Here is an 18,282-nt window from a genome sequence, read left to right on the forward strand (position 1 = left end):
ATATGGCCCCTGTGATGCTGCTGGCTGTCAATGACCTGTTTTGATACAGGAGAGAAAGGTCATGAAAACCTTGTTTTGTTTTTTTTTGTTTTTTTTTTAAAGGTATTTAATTTCTACAAGAACCGGGGTACAGGCCAGGTATGTGGGAGGGTGAGAGGATTCACCCTCTCACCTACAGAATAGGTGAACAGAACAGGCAGACTGACCAAATACAGTGCTTAGGGGAGCAGTGGGCAAGACAGGAGAGGTGTGCTTGCCATGTGGGTTGCTCCGAGGCTGGCGGGGATTAAACCGGCGCTGCAGAGGCTATAGACTGCTTCACAGCACTGCGTTCAACCGCCTGCACCACCAGGGAGGCCCATGAAAACCTTTTTTTTTTTGCTTTTTTTCTCTCAAAATTGTTATATTGTTTCAAGTAAACTAAAAGAGTGTCCTAGAAATGGCTGCATCAGGGACCTGCCAGAATTATTTGAACAGGCAGAGAGAAGAACCTAATATTCCATTTCCTTTGGTCTTCAGAAGGAACTGGGAAGGTGTGGCAGGGGGTACCACCTCACTTTGTGGATTTGAGGGGCAGCACATTGCTGTTTGCTGAGTGGGCAGAAGTACGAGTATGATTTTTACATTGAATATTAGTAATTTGATATATGGTAAATTTTGTATAGATCTTGAGGAATTTCGGAACTACTTGGAGAAGCGTTTTGACTTTGAGCAAGTTACTGTGAAGAAATTTAGGACCTGGGCTGAGAGGCGGCAGTTCAACCGTGAAATGAAACGGAAACAGGCCGAGTCAGAGAGGCCCATTCTGCCAGCCAACCAGAAACTTATCACATTATCTGTGCAAGATGCACCCACAAAGAAAGGTAAATTTGGGGTTTGTAAATTTTGACATTGGCAGGTTGCCGTGCTGTTATTTTTCATTTTATGTTCCCAGAATATGTATTTAGTTTTAAGTTTATATTTATCCTACGAATGTAGAGATTCACCACCTTCATGGTGATGAGTCCCTACGGTAGTGAATGACTTGGGAACTTGGATGGCGCCAAGTCCCAGGTGCTAGCTTGCATCGAGTCACCGCACTATTGCTGAGATGGTCCTTCTTGTCGCAGAGTTTGTCATTAACCCCAATGGGAAATCCGAGGTCTGCATCCTGCACGAGTACATGCAGCGTGTCCTCAAGGTCCGCCCTGTTTATAATTTCTTTGAATGTGGTAAGTTTGACCTTCCCCATCTCGGTCTTAAAGAATCACACCTATCACTTTGGTCAGCTTGGGAGGCATTTGCACTGTTAGCCCCACTCTGCTGGAATAGAAATGGAAGGGCAAAGAACTGCGCTGCAGATAAGCAGTTCATTTTCATGGATGTGTGCCCATGAAAGAGTGAGAGTGAATCCCTCTGCTTGTTGTTTGTCCACATCCCTGGCCTTGCCTTCCTCTTGTCAAGTCCCAACTGCCTTTTGTGAAGAAGGCTTGGTCTCTTGATACCCGCAGCAGGGTAAAGGGGCCTCAGCCTGCACTTCCTACCAGCTCTCTTCTGCAGTCATCTTCATCACATCTTTGCGAAACCAGTTTATTTTCCCCTTGGAAGCTAGAACCTTTTTCTTTGGCTTGGTACATCTGCATAGTCCTGCTCCTCCCCATTCCTCTGTTCATCTTTCATAGCTATTGGTCCCTGGCAACTCTGCCTCAGACCTCGTGTTTCCCCTCTGGCATGCTACCCCATAGTGTTCCCTGTTTCCCATGATTTTCCTCAAAGTACTCTTCTGCTTGCTGACCATCCCTCAGCCCTGTCGCCCATCACACCTCAGGGGAACCCTCAGGTCTCTTCTAACAATAGACACTCTCTTTGCGGGACAGTATGATCTCAGCTTGCCTGTTGGTTGAAGAGATTGTGTGTATATGTGTGTGCATCCTTTCAATGCCTTGGCTAGTGTATTTTAAAACAGTAATTTTAATTTTAAGAGAATCCAAGTGAACCTTTTGGTGCCTCCGTGACCATTGATGGTGTGACCTATGGATCTGGAACTGCAAGCAGCAAAAAACTTGCGAAGAATAAAGCTGGTAATGTCCTTGGTTGGGTGTCAGAGACCCATACTGTCTACTGGATCTGCCCTCCCATTGGCTAGGGAGGGCTGAGCTAGCTGCAGGTTGGGATGTGGGTGGAGAAAACTGATTTTATTTATCTCATCTTCTGCTTTGAGTTTTAAAAATGATGTGCTCATTGGAACTGATTCAGAGAAAGTAATATGTGAGCTATAAAAGTAGACGGTCCTTTCCCTATACATTGGCAGCTGGGCCAGAATCTCCTGCCCTTATCCTGCCAGTCACTGATGCCAGGGTATACTCAACATATATTCTAGAGTGGGTGTGTGTTTAAATCGAGCAAAATGTTGGCTTACTAGAAGACAAGAAGCAGGTGGATCAGCATGCTGTTAACTTTTTCATTGAGTGGTTTTGACATTTATGAGGACTATTTCCTGAGTCCTCTACTCCAAATTTGGGGCTACTATTCACTGAGCATAGCATAGCAGATTCCTGGGAAAGCATATGTTTCTTGGTTAAAATCCATTGCTCTTTTTGACCATGTACTTGCTGTTCACTTTCATTCTCAGCACTGGTAGTGGGCACTCTTTCCAAGAAGCCATTTTGCCCCACCATCAGGATTATTTGACCTCTCTGGAGAGTGGACCACATTGCAGTGTGGGTGTTTGACCCTACGCCCTGACATCCATGGATTAAATCTCAAAATTTCTATCATTGCCATTTTGTTTTCCAGAGCAGTTCTGCTCTTTAGAAAGTGAAAAATATGTCAGTTTTATCACAGTCTAAGTAGGTCTTGGGGTCAGTGACTGCTTTTGGTTTCCCTTGGTGTTGCTTTCTTGTGATGGTGTATACTAAGGATTAGAATGATTCATTACTATCCTTCCTTCAGTGGGACTTTGGTGAGTTTACATTCCACCCCAGTCCAGGAAGGCCTGCTGTCCATTGTAGAGGGATTCTGCCAAAAGACTTTCAGCTCAACGACTGGATGTGACTGTGATAGGGAGCAGATAACACAGATAGTAGGCCCTGTGTGGGCATGGCTCTGCTGCACTTCTCCCCAGGTTGGAGACCCACTTCCTCTGCCCAAATAACAGCTGTACTCTAGACTTCTCAGCCCCAGTGTATTGCTCACAGTTTAACCCTAAGTGGTTTCACATACAACACCCCTACCCTCCTGAGTTGCTTTGGATTCCCGCCCCAGTGGCAAGTGGTTGCCTTGTTCACTCTGGGCTTGTGTTCATCAAGGAGCCATCTTTGTGCTCTGTACCTCCAGGGGGCAGCTGCTTAATCCAGAGTATCCATCCAACTGACTGCTTCTCCCTGCCACTGTTTCCTCAGCCTGCTCAGCCCTTAGTCCTCCCCTCTCCATCCAGGTTTTCCTGTGCCGTTTGCCCTCGTGCCACCACAATGATTCCTCTGACACAGCTCTGTCTTCCCTGGCCCGCTACAAGTAATCTCCAGGCAAAAGCACACATGGTTGGTGTGCTTGTAAAGTGGCCTGCAGCCTGGTGCTTGCTTGACTGTCTCTTCTCGGGATGTCTTCTGTTGGCCCTAACTGTTGCTGCTTCCCAGAGCCCTTTCTCTGCCCTTGAGCTGTGGGAACTGTAGCCCTGCACAGAAACCTATGTGCAGTGAGCAGTGAATGGGAAGAGGACTGGGTCCATGCTCTTACCCTGGGATTTTTCTTTTCATAGCCCGAGCCACGCTGGAAATCCTTATCCCTGACTTTGTTAAACAGACCTCTGAGGAAAAACCCAAAGACAGTGAAGAGCTGGAGGTGAGTGTCAGGGATCCTGCCCTATTCGGCTATGTTCAAAGATTTAATCATCCAAGCTCTAGGTGATTTTGTTCAAGTAAACTTGATCATACTTTTTAGAGATTTTTGTGCCCTATGTTTTGCAGTGGATAGTAAGAAATTGATTGTGCATGATAAATGTTATTGGAAGTGATCAACTCTGCTTCCAGTAGATCTGTTGTTAGAATGAGCCGTTGAGATACAAGTTATATTTTGGTTTATATGATTTCTGTCATAGCTTTTACCCTTTCAAACTACATTAAGTGCTGCTTTGTGTATTGACTTGTTCAATCATAACAATCTAATCTGAGAATATTTTTATCACTCCTAAAAAGAAACCTTGTACCTGTTAGCAGTCACTCCCTATTTTCTCTGTCTCCCAGTGTTTCAACCTGTGGCAATTACTAATTTACTTTCTATCTCAATGGCTTTACCAATTCTGGACATTTCATATCAATACGTGAAGTCCTTTGTGACTGGCCTCTTTCACTTAGTATGCTGGGTTGACTGTTATCAGATTGATGAAGTTTCCTTCTGTTTCTGGTTTACTGAAAATTTTTATCAGGAACTTTTTTTTCTGCTTCTGTTGGGATGATTATGTGGTATTTTACTTCACTAATGTAGTGGTAGATATAACATTGATTTTAGAATGTTAATCAGACTATGCATTTCTGTAATAAATTCCGCACGGTCATGGTATAAACATTTTTACATGTTACTGGATCTGGCTTGCTAGCTTTGCTGAATTTTTGCAGTCATATTTATGAAAGGTACTGATTTGTAGCTTCTTGTGTGTCTGTCTAGTGTTGGTATTTGGGTAATTCTGGCATAGGAAAATGTTCCTTTCTCTTCTGTTGTGTGGAATACTTGAATAAGAGTTGGTATTAATTTTTTGAATGTTTTATGGAATTTTCAGTGAAACCACCTAGGTCTGCACTTTTCCTTGAAGTTATTTAATTACTTATTCAATTATTTTACTTGCCATGCATCTATTTAAATTTTCTATTACTTGGGGAAAAAAAACAAAGAAAAAAGAATTTCTGTTTCTTTTTTTTTTTTTTTTTTTATAGAGGCATGTTTTTTTTTATTTATTTATTTGTTTGTTTGTTTTGTTTATACATGCACTGGGTACAGTCAGAAGCGCGGGAGGGTGAGAGAATTCACCAGAGCCAGAGCGGGGAGCAGAGCAGGCAGAAGGACCGAAGCACACTGCTGAGGGGAGCAGCGGGCGGCAGGAGAGGTCTGCGCGCCATGTGGGACTCTCCTCCAGTGGCCGGGGAGCAACCGGGGATCGAACCGGCGCTGCAGAGGCCGCGGGCAGCTTCGCAACCCAGCGCTCAACCGCTGCGCCACCGGGGAGGCCCGAATTTCTGTTTCTTAAGCCAATTTTTGTTTGTGCATTTTTTCCAGTTGATCTACTTTAATTAATTGGCATTTGTAGTATTTTTTTTTTAAGATTTATTTTTTATTTATACAAGAGCTGGGGTACAGGCCAGAGTCGCGGGAGGGTGAGAGGATTCAGCAGAGACAGAGAGAGAGGGGAGCAGAACAGGCCAGTGGACCAAAAGCACTACTGAGGGGAGCAGCGGGCGAGACAGGAGAGGTCTGCCTCGTCATGTGGGCTTCTCCCTGGCTGGCCAGGAATTGAACCGGTGCTGTGGAGGCTGTGGACAGCTTCACAGCGCTGCAACACTGGGGAGGCCCTGTTTGTAGTATTTTGACTCTTTTTATGTCAGTAAGGTTGTGTTGTTCCCGCCTTTATTCCTGATTTTAGCAGTTTGAGGTTTTATTCCCTCTTGATTAGTCTAATTAAGGTTTTGTCAATATTGTTTACCTTTTCAAAGGTCCAGCTTTCTCTTTGGATTTTTAGTTTTCTGTTTCTCTTATTTCTGCTCTAACTTTTAATATTTTCATTTAGCCAGCCTCACGTATAGTTACTTCTTCTAGTGTCTTAAAGTAAGAGTATTAATTTGAGACCTTTTTAAATGTGGTACTTATGGCCATATGTTTTCTTCTGTTTACTACTATAACTGTATTCGTTAAGCTTTAGGATGTCGTATTTCTGTTTTAATGCATCTGAAAATATTTTTAATTTCCCTTGTGAATTCTTCAGTGAACCAACGGCTCTCTTAAGAGAGTTTATTACTTTTTTCATATATGTGTGAATTACTGATACCTAATTCCATTATGGTTTGAGAATACCGTTTGTAGGATTTCAGTTAAATCATCTTAAAATTATTGTTCTATTTCCTAGTTCTGCCTAGTTTTTCTATCCATTATTGAGAGGTGTATTGAATTCTTCAACTATTGTTGAATTGTTTGTACTATCACTTCTGTCAGTTTTTGCTTCTTGTATTTTGGATCTGTTGTTAGGGTCATGCATATCTATGATTTTGTGGTATAATAAGAAATACACTTTGGTCATCATACATAGTTCTCGGTGCAAACCTCTGATAAAATATTTGGGTTTTTTTCCTAGTTCTTGAAGTAACTGCATATTGATAAAGGTTAAAGGAATGTCTTTTCTCATTCTGAATAAACCCCTTTCTATCACACCTGACATTTGTAAAATGCCTAAGGATAAGGGGGAGGGTGGCTGGGGAACTGATGAGTAGTTAGAGGGTTGCAACTTTGTGCCTCACCCCAAGGTCTGTGGAGGAGAGAGGTGCTGGATGTTGACCTAATAACTGATAGTCAGTGACTTAATTAGTCATGCCTACATTGTAAAGTCTCCATTAAAAAAACAAACAAACCCTAAAGTGGTTCAGAGGACTTCTGAGTTGGTGGACACATTGAGGTGCTGGGAAGGTGACACACTTAGAGAGGCATGGAGTGGAAGCTTATTTCTTTCCTTGTAATTTGTCCTAAGTGTCTTTTCTACCTATTTCTGAATTGTATCATTTTATAATAAACTAGTAAACCAATAATAAGTAAATCGTTTACCTGAGTCTTATGGGCTTCTCTAGCAAATTATTGAACCTGAGGGGCGAATTGTGGGAGCCTCCAATTTATAGTTGATTGGCTAGAAGTATAGTTATAGCTTAGATTTAAATTGGCATCTGATGTGTTGGTGGCAGTCTTGTGGGACTGACCCCTTAACCTGTGGGGTCTGCTTTAACTCCTGACACTGTGTGTGTGTGTGTTAGCAATATTGAGAGTAGTTTATATTTAATGATAATTTCATCATCGTGATGTCATTATAAAATGTTTTTTGTCATTATAAAATATTCTTTATTTCAGGTAACAGTTGTTGCTTTAGAGTCCATTTATCTGATACTAGTATAGGTGCTCCTATTCTCTTTTAATTACTGTTTATGTGCTATATTGGTCCATTTGTTTACTTTCAGCCTGTTTGTTTTTGAATCTAAACTACCTCTCTTTTTTTTTTTTTTTTTAAGATTTATTTATTTATTTATATAAGCACTGGGTACAGTCAGAAGTGTGGGAGGGTGAGAGAATTCGCCAGAGCCAGAGCGGGGAGCAGAACAGGCAGACTGATGAAATACACTGCTGAGGGGAGCAGCGGGCGGCAGGAGAGGTCTGTGCACCATGTGGGACCCTCGCTGGTGGCCGGGGATCGAACCGGCGCTGCAGAGGCTGCAGGCAGCTTCGCAGCCCAGCACTCAACTGCTGCGCCACCAGGGAGGCCCTAAACTACCTCTCTTAACACAGCATGTAATTGAATTTTGTTTTTATCCATCTGTTAATCTCTGCCTTTTAATGAGAGGGTTTAATCAATTTACATTTAATATAATCACCAATAAGGTAGAATTTATATTTGCTATTATGCTATTTGTTTTTTTGTTCCTCACTTCCTCCATTAGACACATGGGAGGGCATTAAATTCAGTTACCTACTTTGTGTTATTTTCTAATGTACAGTTTTAATTCTCATGTTTTTTTAATTTTCTCAGTGGTTTTCCTTGGGTTTTCTAAATTGAAAACAATATTTTATCAACTAATTTAATTAACACCAACTAATTTCAGTTGAATGTAAAAAAATTGTGCCTGTATTTTGTTTCCCTCCCATCTTCAGACGGTTACTGTCTCAATTATATCTTTATATTTTTTATGCCCAGCAACATATGTTTATAATTACATTTTATTGTCTTTTACTTGCCTATGTAATTACCTTTACCTCTTCCTTTTGCTGTGCTCTTGTGTGTGGATTTAGTGTCCCTTTTTTTTTTTTTTTTTAAGATTGATTTATTTATGCATACAAGATCTTGGGTATAGGCCAGAGGGATGAGGGGTGAGAGGATTCATGAGAGACAGAATGGGGAGCAGAACAGGCAGATTGACTGAAATACACTGCTGAGGGGAACAGGGGGCGAGTCAGGAGAGGTCTACTGTGCCATGTGGGTAGCTCCCTGGCTGGGAATTGAACTGATGCTGCAATGGCTGCGGATAGCTTCATAGGTTGTGTCTTAATAATCCCTTGTGCCACCAGGGAGGCCCAGGATTTGGTGTCCTTTTATTTCAGTGTAAAGATTCTTTAGTATTTCTTGGGAAACAGTCCTGCTAGCAAGGGAGTCTCCCTGTTTTTGTTTTATCTGAGAATGTCTTAATTTCTCTCTTTTTTTTTTAAGATTTATTTTATTTATACAAGAACTGGGGTACAGGCCAGATGTGTGGGAGGGTGAGAGGATTCACCAGAGACAGATCAGGGAACAGAACAGGCAGACTGACAAAATACACTACTGAGCGGAGCAGCAGGTGAGACAGGAGAGGTCTGCCATGCCATGTGGGTTACTCCGAGGCTGGTAGGGATCGAACTGGCACTGCAGAGACTGTAGACAGCTTCATAGTGCTGTGCTCAACCACCTGCGCCACCAGGGAGGCGCTTCTCTTTCATTTTTGAAACATAATTTGCTAAATATAGGATTCTTGGTTGGCATTCTTTTTTTAATATATATACTGGAAATAGGCTTTATGGTCTCTAATAAATGAGAAGACAGTTGTTACCTTACTTACTGAGGTTCACTTGTATTGATGAGTTGCTTCTCTCACTGGTTTCGAGATTCTCTGGCTTTGGCCACAGTTGTCTAGGTGTGAATTTCTTTCAATTTGTTCTTTTTAGAATTGTTTGAGCTTTCTAGATATCTATGTTAATGTTGCTTACCCTTGGGAAGTTTAACTATCATTCTTCAAATATTCTTTTTCCCATTATATGTAAATAGGCATACTTCATGATATACTGAGGTCTCTGAGACTGTTCTTTCTTTTCCCTTCATTGTTTTTTCTTTTGTTTCTCAGATTGGATAATACCAACTAGCCTATATTTAAATGTGCGGTTTACCTGCTAGAATCTGCTATTGACCTCTTCTGAAAATTTTCTGATTTCTGTGATGTTATTGATATTCCCTATTTGTTGAGACTTGATCTTATACTCGTCTATGACCATTTGTTGTTGTTATTGAACATATTTATTATAGCTGATTTGAAGTCTTTGTCTAGTAAGTCCAACTTCCTGTCCTACTAGAAAGTTTATATTGACTGCTTCCTCCTGTGGCCCTCCCCTCCACCATGTATGACCTGTGCATTTTATTCTTGTAATATTTTTTATTTGAATTTAGTTATTTGAAATAACATCGTATGGCATCTCTGTGGTTTTGCCATTTGTTATTGTTGTTCCCTGTTTAGTAACTGTTAGTTTGCTAGTGCTGCTGTAACAAAGTATCACAAACTGAGTGGCTTAAACAACAGAAATTTCCTCTTACAATTCTGGAGGCTGGAAGCCTAGAATGGCAAGATGTAACCAGGCTTGTTTTTTTTTGATCTGATCCAGGTCTTTCTTTGATTTGACGTTCACTGTTTTGCATATTCACATGGCTTTCTACCTTATGTTTGTCCAGATTTCCAAAAGGGCAGGGCCTCCCTGGTAGTGCAGGGGTTAGACACAGCCCTATCAAGCTGTCACCAGCCATTTTGGCATGAGTTTGATCCCCAGCCAGGGAGCTAATTCACATGGCACAGTAGACCTCTCCTGTCTTTAAAGCCTGCTGCTACTCTGAGCAGTGTATTTCAGTGGATCTACCTGTTCTGCTGCCCACCCTTGTCTCTGGTTAATCCTGTCACCCCCCAGCACCTCCGGCCTAGACTCCAGTTCTTGTATGAATAATCTTTTTATTTTAAAAGATATTATTTATTTATACAAGAGCTGGGGTACAGGCCAGAGGTGCAGGAGAGTGAGAGGATTCACCAGAGACAGAGCAGGGAGGAGAACCGGCAGATGGACCGAAAGCACTGCTGAGGGGAGCAGTGTGCCAGGTGGGTATCTCCCTGGCTGGCCGGGAATCGAACCAGCGCTGCAGAGGCTGTGGACAGCTTCACAGTGTTGTGCTTAGCCTGCTGTGCCAACGGGGAGGCCCAATATATAAATCTTTAAAAAAAAAAAAAAGAAAAAGGGCAGATCTAATAACTAAATCTTTACTCCATTTGGAATTCATTTTTGTTGCTAGTATTAGCAAGTAATTTAACTTTATTCTTTTATGTTTCTTTCCAATTTTCCCAGCACCATTTATTTTTAAATTTATTTTTTACATCATTGTTCATTTTTAAATAGTATTTGCTTCCTCCCACCCCCTCAGGTGTAGTCCCCATAGAAATTCCTTCACCAGAGTACCCGTGCACCATCACCTCAGTCCCCTGTGCTCCTCCCTCCCTCCCTCCCACTGATCTCTTCCCTGCGTCCTCCCCTGCAGTATGTCTCTGATTTTTGATTGTCTGTTTTTGCTTAGTTGTGTTTTGTACTGTTATTTTTTACATTGATATCTTATTTGATCCCCCTATATTTCTGCTATAAGTGAAACCATCTGATACTTTACTTTTGCCATCTGATTTAGTTCACTGAGCATAATTTCTCTAGCTCCATCCAAGTTGCTATGAATGGCCTGAGTTTATCTTTTTTGATTGCTGAATAATACTTCATTGTGTATATATACCACATCTTCTTGATCCAGTCATCTATTTTTGGGCATTTGGGTTGTTTCCAGGCCCAGCACTATTTATTAAAGAGACTTTCTTTTCCCCAATTTATGGTCATGGATGTTTTATCATAGATTAGGTGCTGATATATGCCTGGATTTATTTCTGGACTTTTGCTTCTGTTCTGTTGGTCCTTGTATCTTTCTGTGCCAATACCGTATTGTTTTTAGTATTGTTGCTTTATAATAAAGTTTGGAGTCAGGTAATATGATACCTCCATTTCTCTTTTTTTCAAAAAAAAAAATTATACAAGCGCTGGGTACAGTCAGAAGTGTGGGAGGGTGAGAGAATTCGCTAGAGTGGGGAGCAGAGCAGGCAGAAGGACCGAAGTACACTGCTGAGGGGAGCAGCGGGCACAGGAGGGGTCTGCACACCATGTGGGACTCTCCTCCAGTGGCCGGGAGCAGCTGGCTATCGAACCGGTGCTGCAGAGGCTGCGGGCAGCTTCGCAACCCAGCGCTCAACCGCTGCGCCACCGGGGAGGCCCTCCATTTCTCTCTTTTTTTTTTAAAGATTTATTTGTTTGTTTGTTTGTTTGTTTGTTATACATACAAGCACTGGGTACAGTCAGCAGCGCGGGAGGGTGAGAGAATTCACCAGAGCCAGAGCAGGGAGCAGAGCAGGCAGAAGGACCGAGGTACACTGCTGAGGGGAGCAGCGGGTGGCAGGAAAGGTCTGCGCACCATGCGGGACCCTTCTGCGGTGGCCGGGGAGCAGCCGGGGATCGAACCGGGGCCACATAGGCTGCAGGCAGCTTCGCAACCCAGCGTTCAACCGCTGCGCCACCGGGGAGGCCCTCCATTTCTCTTTTTTAAGGTTTTCCTTTGCAATTTGATAAATTTCAGTTTTTTTTGTTGAGTTTCTTGGAAAGATTATTGCTGGAATTTTGGTGGGGATTGCATTAAATATGTATATCATTTTAAGCAAGATAGTAATTTTGATTATATTGATTCTTCCCAGTCCCTGAGCACAGAATCTCCTTAATCTATTGATACTTATATTGTTAAGTCCTACATCTTTTATTTCCTGTCTGAATTCAAGGTATTTAATTCTTTATGAAGCAATTACAAATAGGGTTATTTTTCTTTTGCTTTCTTGCTGTTTGTATATAAAAGATGTATGGAAATTTGTATGTTGATTTTGTGGCCTGCCACTTCACTGTATTCATTTATTGTTACAATAAATTTTTGAAGGAGTTTTTAGGCTCTTTGCTATATAACATGATCTATGAATGGTGATAATTTTATTTCTTTTTTTGCCTACTTGGGTTCCTGTGTTTATTACCTGTGTTTGTCTGATACCTCTGGCCAAAACCTATAGTAATGATACAGGGCAACAAGGGGCACTACACTGGCTAAGGACATTGCCCAAATCGTTTACCGGTCACTGTCTGAGTTCTTCCCGCGCACACAATTGCAAGACTACCGGGCTCTGGGAACAACAACAATGGGATTTATATAACAGGCAAGGGAAAAACAAGGAGTTACTGAGGCCTAAAATGGCCCTTTACCTTACCTGAAGCAGTGTCCAGTGTTTTTCAGGTCTGAAAAAAATGCAACTAAGATGGCGTCTTCCTGCCATTTCCTGCTCCTCTCCCAAACAATAGGCCACGTGTCCCAGATAGTGTCTTCCTGCCACTGTTAACCTGGAGCACGCAGCAGCAAGACTCTAGGCCAGGTTCCAACTCAAGAAGACAACAGAAGACACAACAGGGGATGCTCCTGGAGCTGCCGAGATGCCCCAGCACAGCACCAGACAAGCGACACTCAAAACAGTAGCTGTAGTGGCTAAACAACCAGACAGACAGCCACATTCATGCAGTTCAGCAAGGCACCCGGTTCTGGGTCTTCACCTTTTCTGTCAGGCTGCAACAGTAGCAAAAACCGGAACAGTTTCAGTCACTTGGCTACTAGCAAAGCCTTTTAACTTTTCCTCTCTGCAGTTGGCTGGAGACCTCCACCTTCATAGGCGCACAACAGCCTTCTGTAAGATTGGTGTGGTGGGGACAGAAATCTGCTGACCCCCAAGTGCTGAAGATCCGAAAATGCTGAATCCCGAAAGACTGAATACATGGCTGCTTTGCAGTCCCTTATATTTTTTAACTGTCACTCCACCCCAAAATGTGATAACTTCTTAGCATTTTCCCTGGGGCTAACTATCCTCACCCCTTCCAGAGGGCACCATCTGTAACAGTCTTTTGGCTTCAGCCACTGGTTACGGTACTAGGTTAAACAGATTTGGTGACAGTGGGCATCCTTGTCTTGTGCTGGATCTTTTGGGGAAAACTTTCAGTTTTTCACCATTGAGTATTTACTGTTGGTTTGTGATATATGATCTCTAGTATATCAAGGTTATCATCTGTTCTAGTATATTCCCATCTTAGAGTGCTTATCATAAATGTGTGGTAAATCTTACCAAATGCTTTCTTTCTAATGGTATTATATTACTTTTGTTGATACGTTGTATATCATTAATTGATGTATATGCATTAACCCATCCTTGTATCCTTAGGATGAATCCCACTCAATTATGGTGTGATATACTATTGAATTTGATTTGCTAGTTTTTGTTGAAGATTTTTACATTGATATTCATCTGGGATATTGGTTTTTAATTTTCTTGCGCTTTGTCTGATTTTCAGTATTAAGGTAATGTTGACCTCATAACACATTAGGTACCATTCCTTATATTTTAAAAACAATTTGAACAAAGTTGGCATTACTTTTTTCTTTAAAAGTTTGAATTCATTTGTAAAGCCCTCTAATCCTGAAAGCCTTTTTATTACTGTTTCAGTTTCCATGTGACTGTTTTGTTCAGTCCTCTGTTTTTTCTTGAGTTAGTTTTGGTAGATTATGTTGATCTAGAAATTTATCCATTTCTTCAAGATTATTGAATTTATTGGCACATAGTTGTTCATAGTAGTCTTATTATCTTTTATATTTCTGTGCTATCTGTAGTGATTTCTCCTTTTTCATTTGTGATTTAGTTTATTAACAGTTTCTCTCTGTTTATTTGCCAAACTAAAGGTTTATCTATTTCTTTATCTTCTCAAAGAACCTGCTCTTATTTCACTGATTTTGTGTGTGTTCCTTTTGATCTCTTTCATTTATTTCCTCTCTCATTTTCATTATCTCCTTCTTCTAACTTAAGGTTTTATTTGTTTGTCTTTTTCAAGTTGTTTCAGATGTAATGTTAGGATCTTTATTTGGGATTTTTCTTTTTATTATGAGCCTGTATTGTAAGTATCTTACCCCTTAAGATCCTTTTTGCTACATCCCATAGATTGAGTTAATTTTTACCATCATTTTTATTTGTGTTAGGGTATTTTAAAATTTCTGCTTTGATTTCCTCTTTTATCCAGTTACTATTAAGCAACATGTTCTTCAGTTTCCATGTGTTCATTGTTGTGTTCTTTTCTTATAGTTGATTTCTAGTTTTATGCCACTGTGGTTAGAGAAGGTACTGGATATAATTTTGATTTTTGGTGGTTTAATAGACAGTTGTCTCGTGTCCCAAGATATGGTGTATTCTTGAAGATAGTCCATGTATACTTGAAAAAAATGTTTGTACAGCAGTTTTGGGGTGTACTATTGATGTCTGTTAGACCTATTTGGTCCAATTCCTCATTTAAAACTTGTTTCCTTGTACTTTGCCTATTTGATACCTCCATTATTGGAAGTGAGATTTTTTTTTTTAAAGATTTATTTATTTATGCATACAAGAGCTGGGGTATAGGCCAGAGATGTGGGGGTGAGAGGATTCACCAGAGACAAGAGTGGGGAACAGAACAGGCAGATTGAGTGAAGTACACTGCTGAGGGGAGCAGTGGGCGAGATAGGAGAGGTCTGCCTCGCCATGTGGGTTGTTCCCTGGCCTGCTGGGGATAGAACTTGTGCTGTAGAGGCTGAGGATTGCTTCATAGTGCGGCGCTTGTGCCACCAGGGAGGCCCTGGAAGTGGGGTATTAAGGTCCTCTAGTTTATTGTATTACCAGTGTCTCTCTTATGTTCTGTTATTAAGTGTCTTATGTATCTCCATACTGCATCGTTTGGTGCATATATATTTGAGTGCTGTTTCTTGTTTTAGACCCTTAAGCATAATATATTGTCCTCCTTTATCTCTTACTACCTTTCTTAATTCAGAGTATTTTATCAGCTGTGAGAATAGCCGGTCTTGATTTTGTTTTTTTTTTTTGGTTGCCATTTGATTGTATAACTGTCTTTCAACCTTTGAGTCTCTGCCTATCTTTGTTTATTTTTTTTTTCCATTAAAAAAAATTTTTTTTTAACCCCCCATTTTACAGACGAATACCTGTCTTTGTTTATAGGGTGAGTTTCTTGTGAAGAGCAGGTAAAGAGCAGAAGGTTGGGTTTTGTTTTTCTTGTTGCTTTTTTGAAACAAGCTACTTTTTTGAAAGCAAATTTGCTTTTTTTGAAAGTTGTTTTTGAGGTCCTTGTCCTGCCTCTCCAGAAGTGCTTCAGGTTGCTTTTAAAAATATTTTCTGAGGGCCTCTCCTGGTGGCACAGGCGGTTGAGCACCGCACTGTGAAGCTGTCCGCAGCCTCTCCAGTGCCAGTTCATCCTGGCTGGCTGGCAAGGGTCCCTCATGGCGTGGCAGACCTCTCCTGTCACGCCCGCTGCTCCCCTCAGCAGTGTATTTAGTCAGTCTGTCTGTTCTGTTCCCTGCTCTGTCTCTGGTGAATCCTCTCACCCTCTTGCGCATCTGGCCTGTACCCCCTGGTTCTTGTATAAATAAATCTTTTTTAAAAAAAATTCTTTTTCCTGATCTTTTATTCAGTGTATAAAATACAGTAAAATGTCCATAGAGTGTTAAACTGCTTTCAAGTTTCTAATGTTTTCTGCACTTTATGTAACTTATTTTGTTGTGCATGGGCCACAGATAGAGCAGAGGTACAGCCTCAAAAGAAGTAGCTGCTCCAGGAAAAGTCACATTTTCAAATTTATTTCTGAATGACCTAACTGGAAAGCTAGTGCTTATGTTTGAGAACCCTTTACTTAGATCCCCACTTTCAGCCTCCCAAAACTCCTAGGATGGGTTGTTGGAGTTATGGTCCTGAACTGTGTAGGTTTCACCTCACTGCCCCGACTGAGCTGCAGCCCTGCTCTTTTATGGGGAGTGGCAGAGACATGGGGGCATGTTGCGGTTCTGGTGCTGGGGACAGCCTGCACATGGGCAGTCACAGGGTGCATGGCTCTGGCAGCCTTTCCAGAGGATGGGACTGTGCACTGGTATAGCATTTGGGAACTCAGCTGGCTCTGTCATTGAACCCTGGAGGGCACATACCTGTCTAAGCTTATAGGAACCCACATCACGCTTGCTTATGGATATTGTGTTAAAATTTATGGTAATTAAAGTAAAGTAGGATTGATTTGATAACTGAAAATTCTCTAGGGTGGGTAAGGGCAATGTTGGGAGAGCCTGGTTCCAAGGTAACATACAAGGTAATCTATTAATATCGTCTCCTCAGTGTTACCAGCATCATGCATTGTTGAATAGACAATTCAGTTCATTTATAATCAATCTGGATGTCTGTGCTTGCCCTTGCTTTAGTTTCCTTTTGTGTTTGGCATTATTGTGGCTCCCTAAGCAGGGGTAACCCAACTTTCATGTGGCCAGTGCAGGGATTCAGGGCATGTTCTCTGGCACCTCCAGGATGTGAGTTGTAGAGTGGCCCATGCTTCCTGCTAGATTGATCTCCCAACTTAGATATAATGTAGCTTCCTGTAACTCTGAAAGCTCTGGTTCTCTGGTCTCTCTGTGCAGGTGGAGTTCTGTCACCTGCACACCACCTGCCTATGGCTTCCTTGGGTGTAGTTAAGCCTGAGGACATACACCTGAAGGGTAGCAGCTTGTCCAGTCTGCACCTCAACCCTGTTACTGCTTCACATTTGGTTCTGGGAGACTGCTGCTTAGCTGCCCCAGTCTGTCTTGCAGGTGAACAGTTTTGATGATGACCAGCTGATCTTTGTGCTCAGTTCTGTCATTTTCCAGATGTCATTGTGTTCAGCTTCATCCCTGGAGCCTTCACATCAGGGCCTCTGGTAAGACTTTTGCCGTGATAGAGACTGCAAGATTCCAGAAGCTGTGCTCATGCTGAGTGTACTTTTCCTCCACATTGAAAGCAAGGTGATAGTGCAGGATTCAGGGTCCTCACCATGTGCTCTGGGGCTCTTCTGGACAGTAAAGGATCTTTCATGATATCACATTAGAGGTAGTGTGATTAAGGAAGTTTCCTCAGATGGAGAAAAACTGGGAGGAGCAACTGTTTGGGCAACATCAGAGGTGCTTGGAAATGCAATTAACAGTTCCCCGTACACACGGGCTCTTCAGTTCTCTGGAACCATCAAGGAGTCCATAATGCAACACAATTCTGAAACTTCCTATGTGCAGTTTAAGCAAAAGTCCCATAGTCTACCCCTGCTTCAGATGCCAGCTACAAATGGGGAGCCCAGGCTCTGCCCTACCAACTGTTAGTTCAGGGGTTCTTACAATCGCTTAGGTTTGATAATTTGCTGGAATGGTTTCCAGAACTCAGTAAAATACTTCCCTTTTGTTTACTGGTTTATTTTAAAAGATATAAACTAATAGCCAGATTAAGATGTTCTTAGGGTAATGTCCAAAAGGATCCTGAGTGCAGGAGCCTCCAATGCTGTGCAGTGGGGGTATACCAACTTCCTGGCACATGGATGAGTTCACCAACCCCCAGAGCCCCTCTGGCTGAAGAACTTCTATAACTCAATCTCCAACCCCCCTCATTTCTCATGATGGAGACTAGAAGTTCCCAACCTCTTTTAATCTCAAATTTGGTCTTTCTGGTGATATTCCTGAAGCAATCCTGGGTCTTCAAACTGGGCCATCTCATAGTATAAACACTGAGTAATCCTGAGGGATTTGTTTTGAATAAAAAACAAGTACTCCTTTCTCAGGAAATTGTGTTTCAGGAACTCTTTGCCAGGAACTGCCCTGGGTGACCAGATAGGTGTCCAAACATGTATCTACATGTTCTTGAGAGGTATATTTATACTTCTAAATTAAATGTAAAATAGTTGCTTTCTCATTTTAAAATCTTTTAGAGGAAAAAGTAGCTTCTCTTAGGTTAGAGGCATTAAAGTAGCCAATGTCTAACAGGAAAGGCCTTGTCTTTTGCTTCTAAAATGTTGACCCAAACCTGACTCTTATCTGTCACGTTTTTATGACTGTGTGGTGTTGGGTTCTCTTCCCATGGTGCCCATGTGGAATTGTGTTGACCCTGTTTGTGGGCAGTTTCTCCCCCTTTTTTGGGACTGCAGAGGTAAGGACAGGATGCCAAGGTGGGGCAGGGAAAGCCCTGGTGCTTTGGGAGCTCTCGGTATGGGCTGCATTCAATGAGATGCAGTTGACATATGAGGTGGCAAGGATGCAGAACACCCAGCACTTGGGAGGCACTGCTGGGAGCAGAG

General features: G+C 41.9%; 1 protein-coding gene across 2 annotated transcripts in view; it reads left to right on the plus strand.

Moving 5' to 3' along the window:
- DGCR8 (DGCR8 microprocessor complex subunit) overlaps positions 1–18,282 on the plus strand; it is a gene marked incomplete at both ends in the record, with an annotated part of 32,943 nt that overhangs the window by 6,564 nt on the left and 8,097 nt on the right. The window contains 4 exons of one of the 2 annotated variants that reach the window (XM_084246318.1): positions 666–863; positions 1,110–1,211; positions 1,962–2,060; positions 3,737–3,819. In XM_084246318.1, the coding sequence (XP_084102444.1) occupies positions 666–863; positions 1,110–1,211; positions 1,962–2,060; positions 3,737–3,819 (482 nt within the window). The remainder of the gene's footprint in view (positions 1–665; positions 864–1,109; positions 1,212–1,961; positions 2,061–3,736; positions 3,820–18,282) is intronic. The other variant, XM_084246319.1, reaches the window with a different exon arrangement.

This window comes from Talpa europaea (genome assembly GCF_964194135.1).
Source record: "Talpa europaea genome assembly, chromosome: 10".
Classification (NCBI taxonomy): Eukaryota; Metazoa; Chordata; class Mammalia; order Eulipotyphla; family Talpidae; genus Talpa; species Talpa europaea.